The following is a 23,856-nucleotide window of genomic DNA, read 5'->3' on the forward strand; positions in this document are numbered from 1 at the left end:
TATTAAAAGTTAATAATAAATTATTTACATTGTTATAAAATATTTATATTTTGAATAAACACTGTACTTTTTAAACTTGTTATTCATGAAAGAATCCTGAAAAAAAAAATTACAGGTTCCAAAAAATATTTGGCAGCACAACTGTTGATATTATCCAACACTGATCATTCTAATAACAAATCTGCATATTAGAATGATTTCTGAAGGATCATGTGACACTTAAGACTGGAGTAACAGCTGATAAAAATTCAGCTTTTATTCACAGGAATAAATTCTATTTTAAAGTATGTTAAAATAAAAAAAACATTATTTTATATTGTAAAAACATTTTGCAATATTACTGTTATATATATATTAAGCAGCACAACTATTTCCAACATTGATAATAAAAAGTAATAAATCAGTATATTAGAATGATTTCTGAAACATCATGTGACACTAAAGACTGGAGTAATGGCTGATGAAAATGCAGCTTTGCATAACAGGAATACATTATATTTTGAAATATATGAAAACAGAAAACCATTATTTTAAACTGTAATAACACAATATTAGTGATTTTTCGGTAGTTTTGATCATATACACATATATAATTTATATATAATATTCTTCTTTTTTTAAAGCAAAGCAAGGTTGTATTCAAGGTCTGCCAGCCTACTAGAGACAGTAAAAAAAAGCAAGAGAGAGAGAGAGAGAGAGAGAGAATTAATCGCGCTTCACACACCAAAAATATATCAACCACTAAACCAACACATGGTAATGTCAGATTATTTTGAGGAGGGAGAGAGGGAAAACAACAGTCCATAAGTGGATTGAGAGCCCCATCAGCTCAGAGGCATCACAGGGACGCGCATCTCTCAGCTGGAGCGCATCATCTGTCCATTCCGCCACTCGACTCTCGAGCCACTCACTCACCACCGCGCACGATATGTAAAGGTCTAACGCTCACATATGTGATTTGTCCGTATCCTGAGACCCGAAATATCTGGACGAAATGCTTTCAAGAAGGTGGATTGTTGGAGATTTTGTATGGAGGCAGCGGGACACCTCCCCATAGTTCGGCGTAGAGTCTCTCTGAAGAGTGCGGGAGAGACCGACACCAGAGTTGCCGCGGCTCGGATTGAGGACCATCTGCTGAATTTCCCCAACAATCTGTGTTTTAGAGGGATAACCGACTGTCAAACGCGGCAGTGTCTGGCAATAAGAGCTTTTAAAGCTTTTCTGGATAACATACTACAATACTGCTTGTTTCGTGAGGGTCGCTGAGACCTGAACTACACGACCAGGTGCCCCTGCTTAATCTATTCACTGGATAACAATTAATACTGCAGAATGTGTTCCTCTCCTTTTGGACTGTTCTCAATTGCATCTACTGAAATATTTGCTCGGGACCACACAGGATGAAATGGACATCAGCATTGCAATAAATTAGCCAAATTGAAATTCAGCGAGAAGTCTCGTCTGAGCTATAGGAGTACATACATTTATGTATTCTGATTAAATCAGACAACGTTTGATAGATCGCCTGGCATCTTACTGACAGTGTGAAGTCTGGAATACAAGAATAAATGAGCCTGAGTGGACAGACAGAGAATTAACAATATCCAACATGTTCAAACGGGGTAAGTGCAATTTACAACTCTTATTCCTGCTGTTTTTAAATCGAATTTTGATTTTAAGAATATTTATTCTTAAGTAGCGCTTTTTAATGTAAAAACGAGAATGAATGGCATTGTGTGGAATCACTGAATGCTAGTTTTATTTATACATTTTTTATAAAAAATATTTAAAAATTGCATTTTTTTATTTTATTTGTTTCTATTCAAGCTGTTCTTTGCTGAAAATACACTGTTTTTATCATAGGTAAAGATGCTTGTTGCATTATTTGCAAAAACCATTATATTTATGTTATTTTTATATACATTTTTTAAAAGCTGTTTGAAATGCAAAATGACAGGTTTCATATACATTCATAAAAACAAAGAAGCTTGTTGCAGTAGGTTTTGAAAGTTTACATAGCAGGCTGTTAAGTTGTTACAGCTCTCATCCATGATCATTTTCCCAGAATCATGCGTGTCTACCCTCGGGTAAGCTCGGCGTAAAGCAGATGTGTTTAAAATATTCATCATCATATCATGAAATATTTTCTTAAGATGCTATTGGTGGGTGCCGCACTGCAGTTTATGGCCGGTTTTTCATCAGAAAGCATTGTGCTGTCTGTCTAGCTCCAATATATTTCTCTTGGTGGCTTAAACAGGTTTGCCTCAGACAGTCTGTCACAGTTATTTATGGACAATGTTTATGATCAAACGATGAAGTGTAAGGAGTGAATGGTAAGTCGACAGATTAACTGGTTAGTGCCGAAGCTGTCAGCTGGAGACACTTGAATAACCTGCAGATCATTTTTAAAAGACTTGTCAGTTTGTTTTCACTATCGGTGGTTGTCAATCCTGGAGTACCAAAGCAGTTGAACCTGATTTAACACACCATCAGCTCATTAGTAGAGGCTCCGGGACCTGAAAAGGGTGTGTCAGAAAAGAAAGACATCTAAAATGTGCCTTGCAAGAATCAGAATTGACAACCACTGTGCTAGATCAAATCATACGTGGCTAAAAAGATCATAAATATGATCTTACTGCCCAGTGTTTACTACACTGTTCCATTTACTGCACATTTAATCTCTAGACCTTTGCATGGCACTATCACTGACGCTTAAGCTCTCAGGTTGCTGACTGCATAACCATACAGTGAGTCAGTCTTGAAAACCGAATTTCCTCGGAGGAGGCCCAAAGCTTAATGCAGAGACAATTGTTATTTCAATAGACTTGGCGTAGGAACAAAACACACCTATCAAGCCTCTCACCGGCACACTAAAGACCCCTTATGAATGCCTGTGAGGAGCCTGTGGTGCAGATATGAGATCAGTGGGTTGGGTTTGAACTGATTTGGATTCGATTTTCATTTACATCAAAGTAAACTGCTGCAGTGTTGTTTCGCAGTATCTGTTTTGGAGATATTTTGTCCCGCATATTTTGGGACACACTGTATTAATTTCTTTTATTACTGCATATCATAGCAGAGGAGTTGTAACTGCAGATAAAAAAGTTTTTATAAATATTATACAAACAATCATTCAAAAGTCTGGGGTCAGAAAAATTTCCTAAGCTCACTAAAGATGCATTTGTTTGATCAAAAACACAGTGTGAACAGTAATATTGTGAAATATTATTAAGACTTAAAAGAACTGAATTTTCAGTATAGTGTCACATGATATATACGCTCTTAAAAAGACAATGCTGCATTTTTTTGTATCAATTCTTAAAACATGCATATTGATTTCTTTGTTTCAGAAAAATCTTACTGACCCCAAACTTTTGAACACTAGCGCACACACACACATGATAAAACCTTATATTTTTATACAGAGACCTCATTTCAATTGGTAAACTTATATTTTTACATTTCACCCTCATTCTCCCCATGAAATAAGAACTGTAAATTGTCATAAACAAAATTTGCCAACAGCTGTCAATAGAAGCACAAATTATAAGGCCATCCAATGGAATAACTACACTAATGTTGGGTTTTTTAAATTCGTTTGGTTTGTTTTTTTGTAATTATGAAGAAAAAATGTTTTTAAAAGTCAGATGAGTTGCTTTTAGGCTAATGAGGTTTCTTTGCTCTGTTGGGTATTAATTGGCCTTTCACTTCAGAGTGCATGAGAAATTACGAAAAATTCTGCAGCTTTCTGTTGTGTCTATGATGCACAAACAGAGAAGAGTGAGAAAATACTGAATATATCAGATGCTACACACTTTTCCAGAAACGTCAGGCTCTCCTGGTTGTGTGGCAGTGCCCCGTGTGCCAGTCTCAGCAGGGCTGTCCTGTTTCTGCTAGTCAGAGGTCCAATTTCCTGAAATTTCTTCTTCAATTTCCTTCCAAACTCACTTAAACACACACAGGCATGTTTTGGTCTTGGCTGGTCTAAGAAAAAAAGGTGCAGCCACACTTATCCTGCCCATCTCTTAGACTGCCTGCTATTTTTCTGTCTCTCTGTTTCTTTCCATCTTCTGCTTGCGCTTCACAATTTCTGACAGGTATTTAAATTGAAACATGTATATATGATACGACATGGTATATTCTGATTTCAGATGCTTATCTGAAAGCAGCGCTTCAGACCATAATTGGTTTGTTGTGCTGAGTTATCAGTATAGAGGATGGCCTCGTTTTAAAATTCAGCCTTGAAATGTTGCCAGGCCCAGAAATGTACATCCGGTGACAAATATATTCCGTGCTCGAGTGGATCCAGTTCATTTCTGCTCAAGCCAAACAAAAAATAAGGCATGACCCACACCTGCAATCAAACCAGCAAGATTTTCCATGCAAAACCTGCAATGAAATGAGAGAAAAAACTCTTTTGTGGATTAGCTATGATTACACAGCTGTGAGCGGGAGAAACTAGGTATTCAGACGTGATCCTAGACAGCGTTGTTATGGGCAGATGGATGGGAAAGGAGAGCGGCAGTTGGTAAGCAAAAGAGGGAACACCTGTGGCCTGACACTACTCTCCTGCACAGCTGCTCATATTCCCCATTTCTGAGGCCTTCACTCATCACCACAAACACCCCCAGACTGAAATACAGAGTAACTAGAGACAACCTTTACAGCCTGCACCTGCTCGATACTGTTATTTGGCCTACTGGATACCCCATATTTTTTGTAAAACCTAATAGTGTAATTTCCAGTACCAAACATAATGACTGTTTTCAAACAGGTTTCTAAAAGACTCACCTTTGTTCGGCCAAACATGAAGTCCTGTCCCAAAATGCACACCGTTGGTTGAGCCAGTGAGCCACAGTGTTTATAATAGCATACTTATAAATGTGACCCTGCACCACAACACCAGTGGTAAGTAGCACGGGTATATTTGTAGCAATAGCCAACAATACATTGTATTTAAATTTATTGATTTTTCTTTTATACCAAAAATCATTAGGATATAAGTTCCATGAAGATATTTTGTAAATTTCCTATCGTAAATATCTCAAAACTTACATTTTGATTAGCAATGTGCATTGCTAAGAACTTAATTTGGACAACTTTGGCGATTTTCTCAATATTTTGTTTTTTTTGCACCCTCAGATTCCAGATTTTCAAATAGTTGTATCTCGGCCAAATATTGTCCTAACAAACCATACATCAATGGAAAGCTTATTTATACATCTCACTTTCAAAAAATTCACCCTTATGACTGGTTTTGTGGTCCACGAATGTCATTGGGATAGGAATAAATAATTTAACACTGAAAAAGTGACACACTTCATATTTAACACATGAATGTTTACGGCAATCAGCCTTCAGCATCATTTTCTCATATACAGTAGTGTTAACAGTGACAGTTGGGTTCCATAAGTAAAAAGCCAATTAATTTTCTCCATTGGGGAACTAATTTTTAACAATAACTTCTAAACCTTTAAAGGCAGACCTACTGTGAGCTACATGGTTGTTAATTGATGTTATATGCTTTAGTTGAAGCTGTTAGTCTGTGTGATTTCAAATTATTTTTTAAAAGAGACAATGAATGCAAAATTCACTTTTACGTGGTGTTTGTGTATAAATGTGTCTTAGCAGTGTGTGGACACAACCACCCTACAATGATAAAATCCATTCACTCCTTTTGTTGAGTTCCCAAAAAACCTAAACACGACCACTGACCGTTTTCCCACGACCGCTGACAGACTGTCCCATATTAGCATATTTCCGCCATCAGCCGTTTGTACGCTGATGTACGCCATTATCTCCACACTCAAGCAGCTGTAGCGACAACAATGTCTTATAAGCAATGCAGGTGTTTTTGTGTTTTGTAGTTAGATGTAAAAGTGAACATAAAATCTTCATCTCCTCCTGACATCAGAGCCACTAAGGGCACAGTGAATTAGCTTTGTTTTTTAGAATAATGCGCCACCAAATACACAAAAAATAGAAGAGAAGGGTGGGGTGAGCAGTAGCTCATTATCATTTAAAGAGGCATGCACTAAAACAAGTCACTGTAAACAGAGCTGTTTTTGACAAGGTAAAAAGTTAGTTGTTTTACATGACCACTGAGGAATTTTAACCAAAGTATGTTGCAGACATTTCAAGAAGATCCTAAAGAATCATATTAACTTGTGGAAAATGGGCATCCAATGTCCCATTTAAACACTCGTGATCAACAGCTGAATTCCTAGGGAAAAATTATATTACCTTTCCATTACAAAACTTAACCATGGTTTTATTATAGTAAAAGTGTAGTAACCATGGTTTTTGGTGCATTGATTACCATTTTTATAATCATTGTTTTACTACAAATACCATGGTTAAACTATGGTTAGTGTAGCAAGACAATGATTAATTTGTGGTTACCATGGTTTGACTATAGTAACCATGGTTTTTTGGTTTTATTTGTAGTAAAACCAAGGTTAATTTTCATAATGGTTGTCTTTTTGCCAAATTTTCAAATACTTTTTTGCTTCAAATTGAAGGCTGCAGTGCTGTGATTCACCTCATAGCTTGTTGGTTGGTTCATGGTATATAACTTAGAAATAAGACTTTTTAAAAACTCCTATGGAAAAATTAGGGTGCTGAAAAAGTGGGCGGGTCTCTATTACATAGAGACATAGACCTTCTGGAATACTTGATTCTGATTGGTGAATCGAGTCATTTAATGATTTGAGTAGTTCACTTCTAGAACACAATTCTACAGATAATGTACTCACCCTGTTGTCATCCAAGATGTTCATGTCTTTCATTTCAGGAATTTTTTCAGTATGGACCTCTATGTTGCCTGCAAGTTTGAACTTCCAAAATGTAGTTTCAGTTCAGCTTCAAAGGGCTCTAAATGACCCCAGCCAAAGAATAAGGGTCTTATCTACCAAAACGATCAGTCATTTTCTTTAAAAAAATACAAATTTAGATCCTTTAACCTCAAATGCTTGTCTTGTCTAGCTCTGCCATGCGCATGCGTACTCTGCATTCCCATTCAAGACAGTTAGGGTATGTCGAAACACTCCCATCTCATTTTCTCCTCCAACTTCAAAATCGTCCTACATCACTGTTTTACTTTTTTTTGTTAAGGGGCGTTTGACCTTCTTTGCATGTTCACTTTGTAAACACTGGGTCGGTACTTCTGCAGCAATGTAGGACGATTGTGAAGTTGGAGGAGAACATGAGATGGGAGTTTTTCGACATACCCTAACTGTATTGAACCGGAATGCACAGATTTCACACAAAGCTAGACAAGCTCTTTTTGGAGTTGCCAGTTTAGGTCAAATATAGACATTATTGTTTACTCAGAAGTCTTTTTTTGGCTAAAGATACTGCATTTTAGGAACTCATCTGAAGCATTTTTTTTAAAGCTCAGAGTAATTCAGTAGTTTTAAGTAGTAATACACATGTTCTGACCACATTACTGGACTTCAATTACCACACAGTTATGAAACATGCCTCAGACCTCTCTGCATGCCAAACATCTAATTTCCTGAAGGATACTCACTGAATGACAAAAGCATGAGCGCAGAGGCCGGTAAGCGGCATAGCCTGTCATCCTACCCCGTCCCATGGGAGATAAATTCTTATCATTCCAGCTTTCTGTAATTATGAGTAATTAGTAGCACAGGAAGTGGTATTTTAATGAGAGTCATTCTCTTCTTATGTCTTCATCTTCAAGCACCTTGTGACCAGTTCAAACCGAGCACAGGATGCATTTGGTTTGGACAGGGATGGATGTTTTATTCATATATTTTCTGCTTGGTTTGCTTCCACATAGACAAATGAACCGAGTGTTTTGTTTTTCTTCTCCGTAAGGCTGACTTCCACTGGCATTAGACTGATGACGGTACATTGTAATGGTTAAGACGGAATGAGTTTGCAATCCGGATGCTTGTAGCTGACATTTCATCTTGCAACAATGTTCTCATTAACTCATAATTCATACACAAACTGTAATTAAATACACATTTCCTGGCTGCTGTGGTGTCCAGAAGGGAGGAAGTCTCCAGCGTAGCATGTGGCATCTCTAAATGCCCTTTACCAACACCTGAAATCTCAGCACAAATATCTCTCCTCTGTCTTTGGAGTGGAAATGAGATGCTGGCTTGGTCATTAGTGGATGATAATGAGGTAAGAGAGACAAACAACCCTAAGCCCTGTTGGTTTTGTTAATATTAATAATTAATTTCTGATTAAGTGGCTAATTGCGGTGGAAAGGTCAATGTCAACGTAAGGTCCGTTGATGTAAGGAGATGAGTAGAGTAGAAAGGAAGGGGAAAAAAGACATCATCTTTGTTCAACTGAGCCACATAGCATCAGGTTTTTCTGGATTTTTTTTTACTTAAAAAATGTAATTTAAAGTGGATTGGATTTTTTTTTTCTTTTTTCAGTGTTAGCTTAATGTTAAATAAACTTACATTTACAACATGTTTAATGCAACTTTATATATACATACATACACACACACACACACATATATATATATATATATATATATATACACACACACACACACATATATAAATATATATATATATATGAAGAGTTCAGATGCAAAACCAGCTAAAAGCCATCTCGGTCAAAAATGAGATAATGATACTAAGTAAATGCTCTTGACACATATTACACGTCCATCAAATACTTTCTTCAATCAGAAGTACCGGTACTTACATAGAAACCTATACATCTGAGCCTGATAAAAATGTGTTTTTTAAAGATGGATTTAGCTGGTTTTGCATCTAACTATCTATCTATCTATCTATCTATCTATCTATCTATCTATCTATCTATCTATATATATGCATTTAAAAATAAAGAAATGAATACTTTTATTAGGCAAGGACAATTCAAATTGATCAAAAGTGACATTGAGACAGTACAAAATATTTCCTTTGTATATTTAAAAAAAAAAAACACTTCTTTAAAAATTTGTATTCATCAAATAGTCATTTAAAAAAGTCTTGCTTTGTTTATACAAAAATGAATTCTGAAGGATCTTGTGAGACTGACAACTGTAGTAATGGCTACTGAAAATTCAGCCTTGCCTTTACAAAACAAAAATAAAATAAAATAAAATAAAATAAAATACAAATGAAATGAAATGAAATGAAATTAAAAGTTTGAATGAAAAAATCATAATATTACTCTTTTTTAATAAACCAACTGCTACAGATAAATTGTTTCTTTGGTTATGTCTTATCTGGCCTAGGGCAGTCGTATATATATATATATATATATATATATATATATTTAAATATATATAGAAAAAAATATATAATACATTTTAAAATAAAGAAATGAATACTTTTATTAGGCAAGGACAATTCAAATTGATCAAAAGTGACAGTGAGAGTACAAATAAAAAGTTAAAAATAAAACACTCTTCCTTAGAAATTTGTGCTCATCAAATAGTCATTTAAAAAATCTTGCTTTGTTTCCACAAAAAATGATTTCTGAAGGAACTTGTGAGAATTTTACTGAAAATTCAGTAAAATGTATTACATTTATAAAATGTAATTTAAATTAAAAAAAAAAAAAATCACAATATTACTATTTTAAATAAACCTACTGCTACAGGTCTTATCTGGCCTTGGGCAGTAAGCAAGCCAGAATTACCACTGAAAAAGTGCATGATGCCCTGAAAGGATATTTCAGTGCAACAGTGTTGACAGTCGTCCCAAGCGTTCTAACGCTCCGCTGACAGACCCACCCGAGAGATGCTTTCATTCCCATAGTGCCATGACCAGTGAGTGCTGAGACAGGGATGCTGTCCTCCCTGCAGGCTTTGGCTGGCATCTGTCACATTGCACTACTAACACATGACATGTGGATGGCGCTGGCTGAGGAACTGGATAATCATTGGGGAGGCACGTAAATTCCATAGAGAGCGTGTGTGAATTGAAGCAGCCATGCAGAGATATACGGTAGACTGCATAAATCAATGTATATGCAAGGATAAACTCACACACAGCTACATGCCTAAATCACACACTCCATTTTACTGTAACCGTGCTCTTAAAGTGACCTTCAGAATCTGTTCATGTTCTCGTGAACTATAATGCAGGTTTTATGTTCCTGCTGTGCTTAAAGCAGATTATGGAAACAGCCCAGTCCATTTTGGTTAAAGTCTTTCAATCTCTGATTGAAGTCTCCTTTATGGTTTAATTATAAAACTCTCAGCGTGGTGCTTATAATAGACCAAAAACTATGATCTGACCATAATCTTGCAGAGTTCTGGCTGGTTCTCTCCTAGGTCTCTACTTCCATCAGTGCTTTATACTATGATCTAGTAATGGGACATGATTTAGAAACTGGAGATGTGCGTAGGATAATACTTTCTTTATGTTGGATCGAGGCCATTGAAAGAATCTCTGTCATTGCTGGGCATCTTTTCATATTTTACTCTCAACTCAGATTGAATGAGAGATCGAGGTGCTGAGAAAAAGCACCAAATAACAGACAATTCCTCTGTGGTATGAGGCCTTCTCTTGCCTGCAGGATCTTCATTGTATGATTGAAGCCAATTCAAAGATCAGCATTCCCTCCAAGATATTCTATCAATAACTCTACAGTGGGGTGTCTGGCACACAGTCCTCCTGGGGGCAGAATGAGCCTGTTTATCTCCAGTTAAAAGCTAATATGGCCATATCTATGTTTAACCTTATACACGAAGGACAATAGCTGCACGAATGAAAAAGCAGAAGTGAGATCCATTTAAAATCTCTATTGTTTCTTCTAGGCAGAAATGAGATTAAATAGAGATTGAATGAAGAATTTTATTCAAGTTATCTCACTCTAGAGCAGTTGTTCTCAACCAGGGGTCTGGGGTCCACTAGGGGGCATCAAAAAACTTAGGGGGCTGCACGCTCAGAAAAAAAGTACAAAATTTGTCACTGGTGCGGTACCCTTTCAAAAGGCATACCTTTTTACTTGATTTACCTCTAAAGGGTGCATATAAATACCTTAAAAGTACATAGTAGTATGTAGTTACTTTCAAATAGGTACTGTTTCAGTGACTGCTTTTTCAGCATAACTTAAAAGTAATTTAATTAATTATTATTATTATAACATTTAAGAATTAAATGCTAAAAACTTAAAGACACAAGGGATAACAAGAAAACAAGAGACATCTGGAGACACAATCAAGGGCATCCACTCAGAAAATAAACTACAAAATGACTACAAACTGGCACAGGAAACTCAGGAGACAAGAAAACAGCATAAGAGTTCAAACATAAGGCAAAATGGGGAACTTATGACAAGTTTTTCACAACACATCATCAATCGACCACATTGGCGGCACTAAATGTAAACAATGGCACTGAGCTGAGTGAAACTCGCTTATTTTGTTGATTATTGCTACTGAAAATGGTCAATTATTGTCATGTTTTGGTCTGTACTAATCTGAGGAAAACATTTGGAGTACTATAGACTGCCAAAAGTTATAATAAATCAAGGAGAAGAGTGCAAAAAACCATCTGAGGAACAAAAGGTGTTTGTGGTTGGCCAAAATGAACCAGGATTTCCAGGGCAAGAATCTTGACAACATTTGTGTTTGCTCTTATCATTTCTGGTCAGGTAGGTGAAATATTAGGCTAATATCTTCCTTAATACTGCTCATATGTATTTTTACCACCTATTAACTTTAGTTTATTGCAAAATATTACGTCTTTTCCTGCTTACTAAGTTCTTCTCTGTATGATTTAACAGCTTCCATATGTTTTTTTCATGGTTTAGACAATATAATTAGCAGAAAAATATATTCAGTAGTACATTAACAATGCAATCCATGCTGTTGTTTACAATCGAGTATCGCCAATATGGCTGCATATACGGGTAACTAACCAAATCGTAGTCTAATTGCAAACCCATTATTTTGAAGCTGTGTTTGGATACTCCTTAGATTAAAATCTGTAATACAACATGTATTTTAATATGAACTCAAATATGTCTAATCAAATTCTTACTGGAGCTATGTAATCCACATTGTCTTTTATAGCGCTTACTGTATGAACAGTTGAATTTTTGGGGAAACATCTGCGACTAAGTTCTCTGTTAGATTTCAAGTCTTCTGGAGATATGAAACAATCTTTGAGAAATAAAATTTCCTTTGGGTATCTATACGACGTTATCACAGGTTTTTACAAGAGCTCGATACACTACCGAAAAGCCAGAAAACACTAATATATTTACTTCAGCAAAGGTACTGCTGCAAACATCCACTCTGTGATTGTCTTCACAAGCCTCTGTACGCTTGTGTGTCTCATACGTTACCGTTTTGACATTAGGGCAGGTCATGAAATGTTAAACTGCTTCCTGCGCAAATAAACCGTAGATTAAATCTCCCAACTCACATACTGAGTTTAGCAAATATTGTCACTCACAACCAACCCCCCTGGAAACCTCTGTGCCCTTTACACACACAGTTGCGGTGTTCTGTTTCAAATCTATTTTCTACTTAAGATTTTAATTTGTATTCATTTTAGCATCCTGTTTGGTACATTTGCTAATTTAAAAGACATCCTCTATTAAATTCTGAATGCACAACCCTGGCCTGAATAAGTGTGCATGATGTCAAGGTTTGATTCTGAATTAGGATCTCAATCAGCAGTGTGAAGGCCATGTGTGGAGATATTTCTGCATGCAATTCAAAAAACAACAAAGAGAGGATGGTCTGATTTACTATGGACTCAATTTCAACCATGGTCTTGACTTGTAAAACACACGCTTGTTGTATGTCAACAGTGAATAGACCTGTTGGATTCTTCCACATTTATAGACTGCAAAAATTCATTTTTACAGTTGGACCTTGACTGCTTTTTAGGTTATTGCAATATCGTCAGTCTGTGTGCCTTGTTCTGCATATCTAATATCTTGTATTCCATTCTCTTTATCTCTATATCTCTGTATCTTTGTGCACCCTCAAAACACCTATTAGCTTTTCATAAACGATACAGCAATGTCAGCTTCTAACAATGATGAAAATTCTCATCTCTCATGTTTTTATCCCAAACTGCATTGTTCTCGGAACAAAAAGCCATCAGAATGAAACACATACATGCACAATGTTTCTCTGCATGGATATGGAGTAGATTGCAAATGATATACACTCATGTAATCGGCTTTCTTATTAATAAAGGAGGCTGCTCAGCTTGAATTAGACCGCAGTAGTTCCTGGAACAGTGTGAGAAATTCAGTGCACACAATGCTATGGGAATACAATTCTCCCAGAGCTACCTGCAGCCAACTTTAATTGCCATCCATATTTGGTGACCACAAAAAAATCATAGAAACTTGTGGATTGGCTCTTTTGTCATGGGCCAGTAAGCAACCACATAGAAATGTAGAAAAAGAAATCCCTCAGAACAACCTGGCAACCACACACAACAATCTAGCATTGTGCGATATGGAAAAAAAAAAGTTATTTTCCAGCATCTTTGCATATTTGAACCCTTTCCAGTAGTGATTGTATGATTTTGAGATCCATATTTTCACACTGAGGACAGCTGAGGGACTCAAACACAGCTATTAAAAAAGGTTCAAACATTCACTGATGCTCCAGAAGGAAACACGATGTATTAGGAGCCGGGGGTGAAAACTGTTAGAATTTGAAGATCATGTTAAGAACTGTACTTAATTTGTCTTCCGGGAAACATGCAAGTATCTTCTGTTGCTTCCGAAGGGCAGTAATAAATGGAAAAAAAAAAAAGATATTTCAACCAAATAAGAAACATTTTGAAATCTTCATCCTGTTCAAAAGTTTTCACCCCCCCACTCTTAATGCATCGTGTTTTCTTCTGGAGCGTTAGTGAATGTTTGAATCTTTTTTAATAGTTGTGTTTGAAACCCTCAGTTGTCCTCAGTGTAAAAAGACGAATCTCAAAATCATACAGTCACTGCTGAAAAGGGTTCAAATATGCAAAAGATGTTGGAAAACTGAAGAATCTGAAGGACCTGGAGTATTTTTTTGAAGAACAGTGCTTAGTTTAACTGTTCAGGACAAACAAGGGAGTTATGAACAACCATCACAAAAGATCATTTAGGTAACCATACACAGTATTAGGAACCAAGGGTTCCCAAAGCTATTTTTTGTCTTGTGGACTATATGTAAACATATTTTATTTGAAATATCTTATTCATGTCAGTACTAAATAAAAAATAACATGCATTTTGTATGATCTCTCTTATTTTGTTAAAATTATTCACATTTTCACAGATTCTGCAAGATTCTCCAAACTCCGCTGAAGGAATAAATGTGTTATTATTATTATTTTTTAAATTGTTGATATTATTTTTAAATTATTTTATGTACAGCAATAATTTAAGTTAGAGACTACATGCTGAGATGTGGTTTTAAATACTATAAAAAGACGTGACCTAGATTGCAGCTGTAATTGATTTGTCCAGCAGTAAAGCTTTTTATTTACTTTCATGACTCTGATGTCTTTCTATTCTATTTTAGGAAGTGTGATTGAAGCTTTTAGTGTCAAGACAACCTCTGGGAGAGCCGTTGGTTTAGCAGATTTGCCCTTGTCTCTTGTAGCACAGCCATGTCAGTAATTCATCTAGTACAAACAACAGAAGAGCAAGTGAATGCTTTGTGCCAAGCAGCTCATTTACACTTCCATATTCCCCTATGAATGTTGTGCTTTTAGGCCACAATAAACCCTGTTTCATCCCCCATCTGTGTCTCTTCATTTAAACCACATACTCCCAAAATCTCCTCACCAGAGCAGGAGAAAAAGAGCGTTGTAATGCAATAAAAGAAAAACATTGCAACAAAAGAGATATGCCACAGAGATGCATATTTTGTAGCAGATTAACATATTTTTAGAGGAGACAAGGAGAATGTATGTAAAATGTAAATTTAATGGAGAAAGAAATAAAAATGAGGTAAAGGCTGCAGCTGCAAGGATAGACATTAGCTTATATATATATATTAATGCAGGGAACTGGTTTTCTTTGTCACGGTTGCTCTCTCCCATGACAGATCATGAGGAGGTTTTCTGAGAAGCCCAGCAACCGACCTCAGTCGGCCAATCGGAAGGTCGTATTCGCTGATGCCTTTGTGCCCATCTTTGGGCTAAACATCAAGACCTCACGTTACCAAGGGAGCTGGAACTTGATTTCAATCACTTTGATTATATTTGCATTTTACTTAATTCAAGTTTTTGAGAGCCTTCTTTAAAAGCTCACAGCACAAAGAAATGATGAGATTCACTGGAGGATCTTCCATCAACGGAGATTTAAAGGCAAACTACTGGGAAAATCAGACTAGTGGAAAGAAGTGGAGAGGAAGTTCTGATTACAGTATGCACAGGCTGATTAAGGAAGGACAGAGGGGCAGTTAAAGCTCTGTTTACAGTCAATGTGGTCAAAATCATGCGGGGGCGTACCAATTCGGGACTTATCAGCCCAATATGTGACCCTGGACCACAAAACCTTAAATAGGACAGGTATATTTGTAGCAATAGCCAACTGTACCCATTTTTTAATGCCAAAAATCATTAGGATATCAAGTAAAGATCATGTTCCATGAAGATATTTTGTAAATTTCCTATCGTAAATATATCAAAACTTAATTTTTGATTAGTAATATGCATTGCTAAGAACTTCATGGCGATTTTCTTAATATTTAGATTTTTTTTTTTTGCACTCTCAGATTCCAAATTTTCGATTTTCTAGATTTTTCAGCTTTCAGGTGATGTATAAATCTCAATTTCAAAAAATTGACCCTTATGACTGGTTTTGTGGTCCAGGGTCACATATGTATGTGTATATATCAGTGGTGTGCGGTGGTGTTCTGAATTGAGGGGGTAAAGTCCTCAAAGTTCAGGATTATAAAGCTAATTGCTCACTAAAATCTCCCACAGATCATGCTTTCATGCCATTTTAAGTCTTATTTTGACGTAAGAAAGTGGTTATATCTAAGTGTTTGAGTTGTTTACCCTGATAGCACACATACATCACAGAGACATCTATTTGATGTCTGCATTTACAACTGGACGACGTAGTTTTCACGTAGTTTGCTCATCTGCAATACGTCTATAGGACGTTCCATATCAGATGTCAAATAGACGTCTATTAGATGTCTTTAAGATGTTTATGATTTAGAATGTATGTAAAACTGACATCTTACAGACGTCTGTCAGATGTTTGTACACAGCAGATGCTTACCAGATCAAGCGATCTTTAACTGACATCTTGCAGACGTACGTGTGCTATCTGGGGACTTTTTAAAATTAGTCTTTTTGTAGTACTGGCCAATATTTTGATGACGCACTGCCTCCCTTGCCTCCTTCGGAGGAAACGCCCCTGCTATATATGTATGTTTGTGTGTGTAACCTATATAACAGTTTTCAAGATGGCTACCAAGTCAGCTGTGAGCACATAACATATAGCAGGCTTAGTCCTGTATTTCATTGAATTGAGCATATTTTTTTTCTTGCTGAGAAGAAAAGCTGTGTTTTCTATCCTCCAGTCCTTTCCAGGTCACATTTTTCTCTGTAACAGTTTCATTATTTAAGCTTCTCTTCTATTGCTCTCTGCCTTTGGCGTTCAAGAGAAATGTGCAATGCTTTAGTAAAAGAAGAACTACCTTGTGCTTACTCTGAAACTGTACTATACATTATTCACAACAGGTTAGGGTCATTGAAAGGGGCCATTTAAGCTTTTACACACAAATGGAACCAAGATGCGACAAGGCTTTCACAGTTCAAAGAATCTTTCCCTTTATTTTTCAACATTAGCTTCAGTTTACAGTTAGCATGCTGCTGGAAGTCACAGGAAGTAGTGAAGAAATATTTCATTGCTGTGACTGTAAGGAAGTTTTGAATCTCATTTCTACACTGCAGTTTTTAATACATTTTAAAGGGAACCCAGTGTATTAAGACTTGTATGGCTTAATACTAATGTAAATGATGTTTCTTACTGAAATATATTTCAGATTATGGGGGGCGCCATTATTTCAGTGATGTGAAATGGTTGCACTCAGTGAGCTACTGCCGCTAACTGTTGCTATTTTTACTACAACACAACTCAGAAAATACTGATACGATGCCACATTGTACAGCTTCTGGTTGTAATTTTCAGTCAAAGGGCAATAAGAGAAGCATAAGAAGAGCAGCAAAGAATGGGAAGATTCCTGTGGACGAATAAAACTTCCTAAAGACCTGCGTCTTTGTTCTCTCCACCTTAGCCCTGATGCCTTTGAGGCTTTTAGTAGATGCTTGTCATGTTTCTCAGCACCAATTTCACTCAATATCTGGGGCGTTTAGACTCCTTGGGGAAAATCAATGGTGCGACATCTGGTTTAAGACTACACTTACATCCACTGTTGTGTTTTTTTTAAATAATGAAAATTTTTTTGTGGTACATATTTTGGATTTAAAACCTTTTTTTTGGTTAACATTCCATTTTAGAACTGTGCAAATATTATGAAAATGTTACTTTTCAATGTTTCCTGAATATTCTGAAACAAATATAGTAGTAACATTTTAAAAATTAAAAAATTTTTGCTATGCCAAAAAACTTTATGTAGCAAGCTGGGTTTTTTATTTTTTTATTTTTTAAATTTTGGGTAAATTCAGACAGACCCCTTTTCCAAACGACCTCGTTATAGTTTCCCAAAGGGTAAATTTCAACATGTTTTCAACATGTGAGTCCAGAAGTTTTTTCCAGATTAAAAAAAAAAAAAACAAACAACAAAAAAAAAATACTAGGACTAGTTCGCAAAAATAGGTGCTCAAACTTCACCAGCCAATGGTGGCCATGTTTTTTTTTTTTGAGATGCGCAAATGTCCTTATAGACACTTGTGGCACTTTGGACCAAGGCAGTGCTCAGCAATTTTCATGTTGATAGGACAAATGGTTGCGTAGGTACAGCCATTTTTATGTTTTTTTCCCTCTTATAGCACCACCTAGTGGCCAAGCTCCACGATTTTTGTCCTGTGACTTCAGATTGAGCTCTTACATAAGTGTTGTGAGTTATGTGGAGATATCTCATTCCATTCAGGAGTTATAGGCATTTTACTAAAAGTGGCCCTGCCCCTTTGTGACGGTGAGTCAAAGGTTAGACTTTTTTTGATAATTATTGATATTCACACTCCAGAGAATCTTTCTGCACTGGTTTGGTTCCGATCGGGGGGAAAACCTAGGACTAGTTTGCAAAAGTAGGCCATCTAATTTGATGCATGTGTTTTGTCCGGCTTGAGCCAAGGATTCCAGCAACATAAGAAACAACCCTGCGAATGACACTTTAGGACAGGGGTTTCAAACTCCAGTCCTGGAGGGCCGCAGCCCTGCAGAGTTTAGATGCAACCCTAATTAAACACACCTGATCCAACTAATCAAGTCCTTAATCAAGGCTTAATTAAAAACTGCACAGTATGTGTGTTGGAGCAAGGTTGGAACAAAACTCTGCAGGGCTGCAGTCCTCCAGGTACTGAGTTTGACACCCTCCTTTAGGAGTTATGAGCGATTCGTACTTTTGATCACTGTAGCGCCCCCGTCAGGCAGATTAGGGTGAGCCTTGGTGACGTTGTCGGTGGTGTGAGTACTACCATCCCTCCAATTTTCAAGTCTCTACGACTTACGATTTGGTCTGCACAATCAATTGTACGTGGAGATCGCTGATCTGTGACCATTCTAATAATTACAATAGGGTTTCCACGCTGTGATGTTCAACTAAAACATCAGCTAAACAAATACGTTATGGGCTCAAGTCAACCTGACAGGCTATCCCAGTAAATGACTTGGTTTACAATGTTCCAAAACATAACTTGAACTAGTTGACTATCCTGCATGACACAGTATTTCTGTAATGTCTGTCATCCTAAGATATTGTTCAAACCCTGCTAATATTGTTATGCTAAAAAAAATGAACACAACCCCAACGTCCCTTATCACTCTTTTCTAACATCACATTAATAAATACCAGCACAAACAAACAGCAAATAACAACCGAGACAAAAACTCAGCAGAAGGCTGTGGTCCACACATGAAGTCTCACAACTCTGTCGCAATTATCTTGCTGATTGGCAAGGCCGCTGGCTTTATGCAGACGCAGCTGTGCTGAAGCAGGTGCATTAGCTGCGTGTGTGTGACTGCGCTGGTACGAGTCCGTCCACAGTCCCCTTCTTCTACAGAACATGCCAAAATCACAAAGCAGACACCGCAGACTGCTGCTGCTCCGAGAAGCCGCCACTTGGACAGGTGCAAGCGTTTAACGTAAACAAATGCTTTAACCTACCCCATCATATGCAGCTCACCCTCATCCGATATCCATTAACGGCTGTTTTTGGCAGTTTTTATTGGGTTCCATCCAGCTGCCTACATAAACAGGCTTTCAAAGACTTCAAGAGACACTATTGCATTAAAATTTAAATTGTTTCGAAATGTCACACTGTGACAGTGAGCTTTAGAAAGCCTTGTTTGTGAAAATCTCCCTTTAGCCTTTGCTCATTAGCCTGTTTTAAGGTCACGCATAGGTTTGAGAAGTTAACTTTCGCTTGAAAATGATCCCTGTAGACGTCACAGTGGGGACCACCATTTAAAAAAAGGTGGAATGATGTTTGGAGCCAGAGTCTGTGTATGAAATTCCCGCCCAAACTCCTGCAGAACCAATCACAAGCACACAATCATAGTGCCACACCCCTTTTTTACAGCATCAAAACAAAAACAAACACTTACTAGAAAAACGAACATATTTAGCATGATTAAGAACAACTTAAAATGACGGAAACTATCATGGGGATGTACATTTGAAGTGTAATTTGATTTTTAGATTGACTCACATACCATTTGTTTATATGAAGACTGCGGAGTTTATGACCTATTCTGCAGCCAGCCACTAGGGGGCAAGAGAAATATTTTAGCTTCACTTTTTAGGATGTGTGCGGCACACTTGATAGGGACGTTGGGCACGAATATAACTCCACAAAATAGCTCACAGCAGGGATGTATCTAATACAGAAGAAGTATCTTCGATTGTCACCTCATTAGAGTGTTAAAAGAGGCAACACTGCTGAAACTTCTTGTTTTTAATGTTTTGCTGAGTGATGGTTACGGTTGTCATAAAATTGTATACAGTGTCTGAAATTGACGATGGCAATGTTATTTTCAGTAGACGCTCAGAGACAGACTCTACTCTTTTTTCCATTGCTTTCTATTTGTTCTGATGAAAACAGAAAACAAAATCCAAACAAATGTGACAAAAAGTTATATAAGGATGGATGAGAACTCAAAGTGAGTTCAAAGTTACTTTATAGTTCAATATCTATCTATTTATACCAAAACTAATAATAATATGAAAAATAAGGGGAAAAAATATGAAAAATATTAAATTATAAATTCTTCACTTGTCAGTTTTGACTTAGAAGTATTCAACTACATACCTGTTGTTATTGATTTTTTTCCCTATATTTTAATAATCTGAAAAACTTTTTGTGCTTCCATGGGTATGGAAGTTTTATGTAATATGAAATGTTCTTAATGAAACTATAGCTATAGATGCCAGTAAAAACTTTATCTATAAGAGTGCGGTTTATTTGTTTATCAAAAGAGTAAAGGATCATGGTAAATTATTTATGCATAACATAATTAATATTCATGAGATATAGCCTTGATATGAATTCTGTTTGTAATCTTCTATTTCTGCTAGTAAAATCACAAAATACAAATAAATTTGTCAAAAAGTTATATTAGATTTGTTTTGAATATTTGAATTTATATTTATTCGAATTTGATATCTATCAATTTACATAAAAATAACAATATTCAAATATTAAAATTACATAAAATTATACAGTGAGGTATATCTAAGTTTTTTTGACTTGGAAATGTGAAAATATTTTACTACAGACCTGTTCTGTAGTAAAATATTATATATATTATTAAAAAAATTAATTCATACAGATTTATTTATTAACCTCACTGGAAAAAAGGCTTCTTAATAAGCTTTAAATTATTCTATTTTGACATGTTTTCCTGGAATAAAAATCTATATACACTACAAATATATATAGTATACTACAAATACATTTACATATTATGTACCTAATAAAAATACCCTGCAATTGTTCTTTTAGTATACCAAACTATTTAAAAGTCTGCTAAATTGGAACACATAATTTTGTACTTAATGCACTTTATTTGTATGGAAGTAGTGCTGAAGTCCAACTAAAGATATACATAAGTATACATGATTGTGCTGAAGTGGAACTATTGCAAGTATACTTTAGGTACACTTTAAATATTTAGCTTTTAAAGACTGATATTATTTAAAGATCATAGAATCCTCATCAGTAGTGACATTAAAACATATTTTAGGCTTAATATTAAGAAATATGCATTGTGCACAAGTAGTACTCCAAATAAGGTTTAATTATAATTTTTATATCAGTAAGTCTCAAGTGATATGTCAGTAATTATGTTAATAGACCTGAACTGTACTTAGTATAAAATAAATGCATTTTAAATCTATTACATTTTTACAGGTACATTCCCTCTTTCACCAATTGTTCCCTCCGCTTTTTTTAAAAAACAAGTGCCTGTGATCTCATACAGACAATTACCACTCCAAAGAAAGGTCATCTTCTCCTTTGAGTAAAATAATGTGTGCTAAGCAGTTACATGCGCTTAAACGTCACTGAGGTTTTTGTCAAACTGTCCAAAAACGCATGGTGGCGGAAAACATCTGTCACTGTGGATAGCTAATTATTGTCTGAACGTGCCTGAAGGTGTGTCAGAAACTCTGTGTTATCTTCATAAATGATTGCCAGCATGTATCCACTAAGATTCACAAGACAATCGCCAAGTAAACACATTGCAATTCAAAATGATAAATGGCCTGAAACAGAATAAAAAGGGAGCGGAGAGATGCGATTGATGCATTAATCAGCGCGCTACAGACACATCAATCTAACTGAAGAACTGCCCATTAATCCCGAACCTTGATGCCTCTATACATCGCTCGGGATTGGGATAATAGCAGATGGACACTATGGCCCATCAGGCCTAAAGTCTTTATGGTAGTGTCAATACAACTGGAGTCCCTTATGCCTTCAGAAGTAATGAGTCAAAAGCCCCAACCCTGAAAGAGTAATATCATTCATTATCCATGACTAACAGGCTCTCTCTGGCTCCAGTGAGGGGCTGTTCTCACATCCTGAAGTCTGCTGTCATTAGCCGGATGTCTTTATAAACCCCTGATGCAGATACAGTGTCGGGACAATGGAGGACCACGTCTCTCTGGTGGAGTGGACAGGACAAATGAGTACAGACCTTCACACATGGTGTCCATGACTGCAACTGCTACCTTAGTACACTGCATTTCACCTAAAATGCACTTTGTTTGGTAACATCCAAATGAACTGAATTCATACAGATTTATTTATTAACCTCACTGGAAAAAATGACTTCTTAGAGAGCTTTAAATTAGTCTATTTTGACATGTTTTCCTGCAAAAATATCTACATTTATACATTTAATCAAGAAGCAACACTGCATAATGTTTCATAGACTGTCAGTTAAGTGAACCAAAATATACTTTTATTCAGCATGTAGATTTTTAACATATTTTAACTTTAAAAGTGAAAAAATTTGCAAATGCAGCAAAGGACATTAATAAAGAAACATTATATTAAAAACTCTTTATATCTTTTGCAGTGTTGCTGAATTTATATTTTAAATGAAAAATTAGACAAATATGATTTATTTATTGAATTTAAGATAGATAGATAGATAGATAGATAGACAGATAAAAATGTATTAATTTAAAAACATTACTACATCCTAATGCAGTGCCTTGCAAAAGTATTCACACCTCATTTTATGTCCCTGCCTTATGTTAAACTGCTTTAAATTACTTTCTTTCCACGTCAATCTACACTCCATACACCATAATGACAATGCAAAAACAGGTTTTTAGCATCTTTGCAAATTTATTAAAAATAAAAAACTTAAATGATTAAGTATTCAAACCCTTATCCGGGGCAGTTTAAATTTATCTCAGGAGCATTCATATTGCATGTAGATGTTACTACAGTTTGAGTAAAGTTAACCTGTGGCAAATTCAACTGAATGGGTATGATTTGGAAAGGCACATTTGTCTTAATAAAAGTACTAACAGCTGAAAATGCATATCAGAGCAAAACCAAGTGATTTTGCTTTGTCATTATGGTGTATGGAGTATAGATTGATGTGTATTTGTGCATTTTCAGAGGTGAAATGTATCATTTCTTAACTGTTTGGAAAAATGCAAAGTCCTGCGCCAAGTCATTATACTGCCAGAGATGCCTCAAAGCATTCTGATTGGTTGAAATGCACAGGCAACACATTTTTCTGTTTATAGAGCCTATGGCAATTACGAGCACAAATGTGTCTTCTCCATAATCCCATTCCAGTGATATCGGTCAGGATGCACTATATGGCCAATATGCATTTTCTTACAAGGAAACAACTGCTCATTTTCAGTATTTATAGCAAAAACATACATAAAAATTATACACAAATTATTATACTACAGAAGCATCTTCACAAAACATGCAACCCACGTGCTTGTAAACCTTCGGGGAAGACCTCCCACATGCATACCAATGCGCACACACTAAAGCGCAGTAGGTGAACGCTAACCTCCGTGAACATGCAGAGGTGCTATAAACATTTGCACCCACTCATGCAAGCAAACACATACCAGTCTGGCAACAGCAGTCACACGCACTGACAGAAAATGAAAAGGAAACTTCTATCCCTTGACCCATGTATTTACATGCGTCCTTCATTTCAGTAAGATGTTGCTCTTATAATGAGCAAACGTGAAGAGAGAGATAC

The 23,856-nt window shown here is 36.1% G+C and overlaps 1 protein-coding gene across 1 annotated transcript in view; it reads left to right on the top strand.

Annotated features, from left to right (window-relative positions):
- The first annotated feature begins 746 nt into the window (after positions 1–746).
- rtn4rl1b (reticulon 4 receptor-like 1b) overlaps positions 747–23,856 on the top strand; it is a 191,835-nt gene continuing 168,725 nt past the window's right edge. Inside the window, exon 1 of the mRNA XM_051130040.1 lies at positions 747–1,622. Within this exon, the coding sequence (XP_050985997.1) occupies positions 1,610–1,622 (13 nt within the window). The 5' untranslated portion in view covers positions 747–1,609. The remainder of the gene's footprint in view (positions 1,623–23,856) is intronic.

This window comes from Labeo rohita, chromosome 15 (genome assembly GCF_022985175.1).
Source record: "Labeo rohita strain BAU-BD-2019 chromosome 15, IGBB_LRoh.1.0, whole genome shotgun sequence".
Classification (NCBI taxonomy): domain Eukaryota; kingdom Metazoa; phylum Chordata; class Actinopteri; order Cypriniformes; family Cyprinidae; genus Labeo; species Labeo rohita.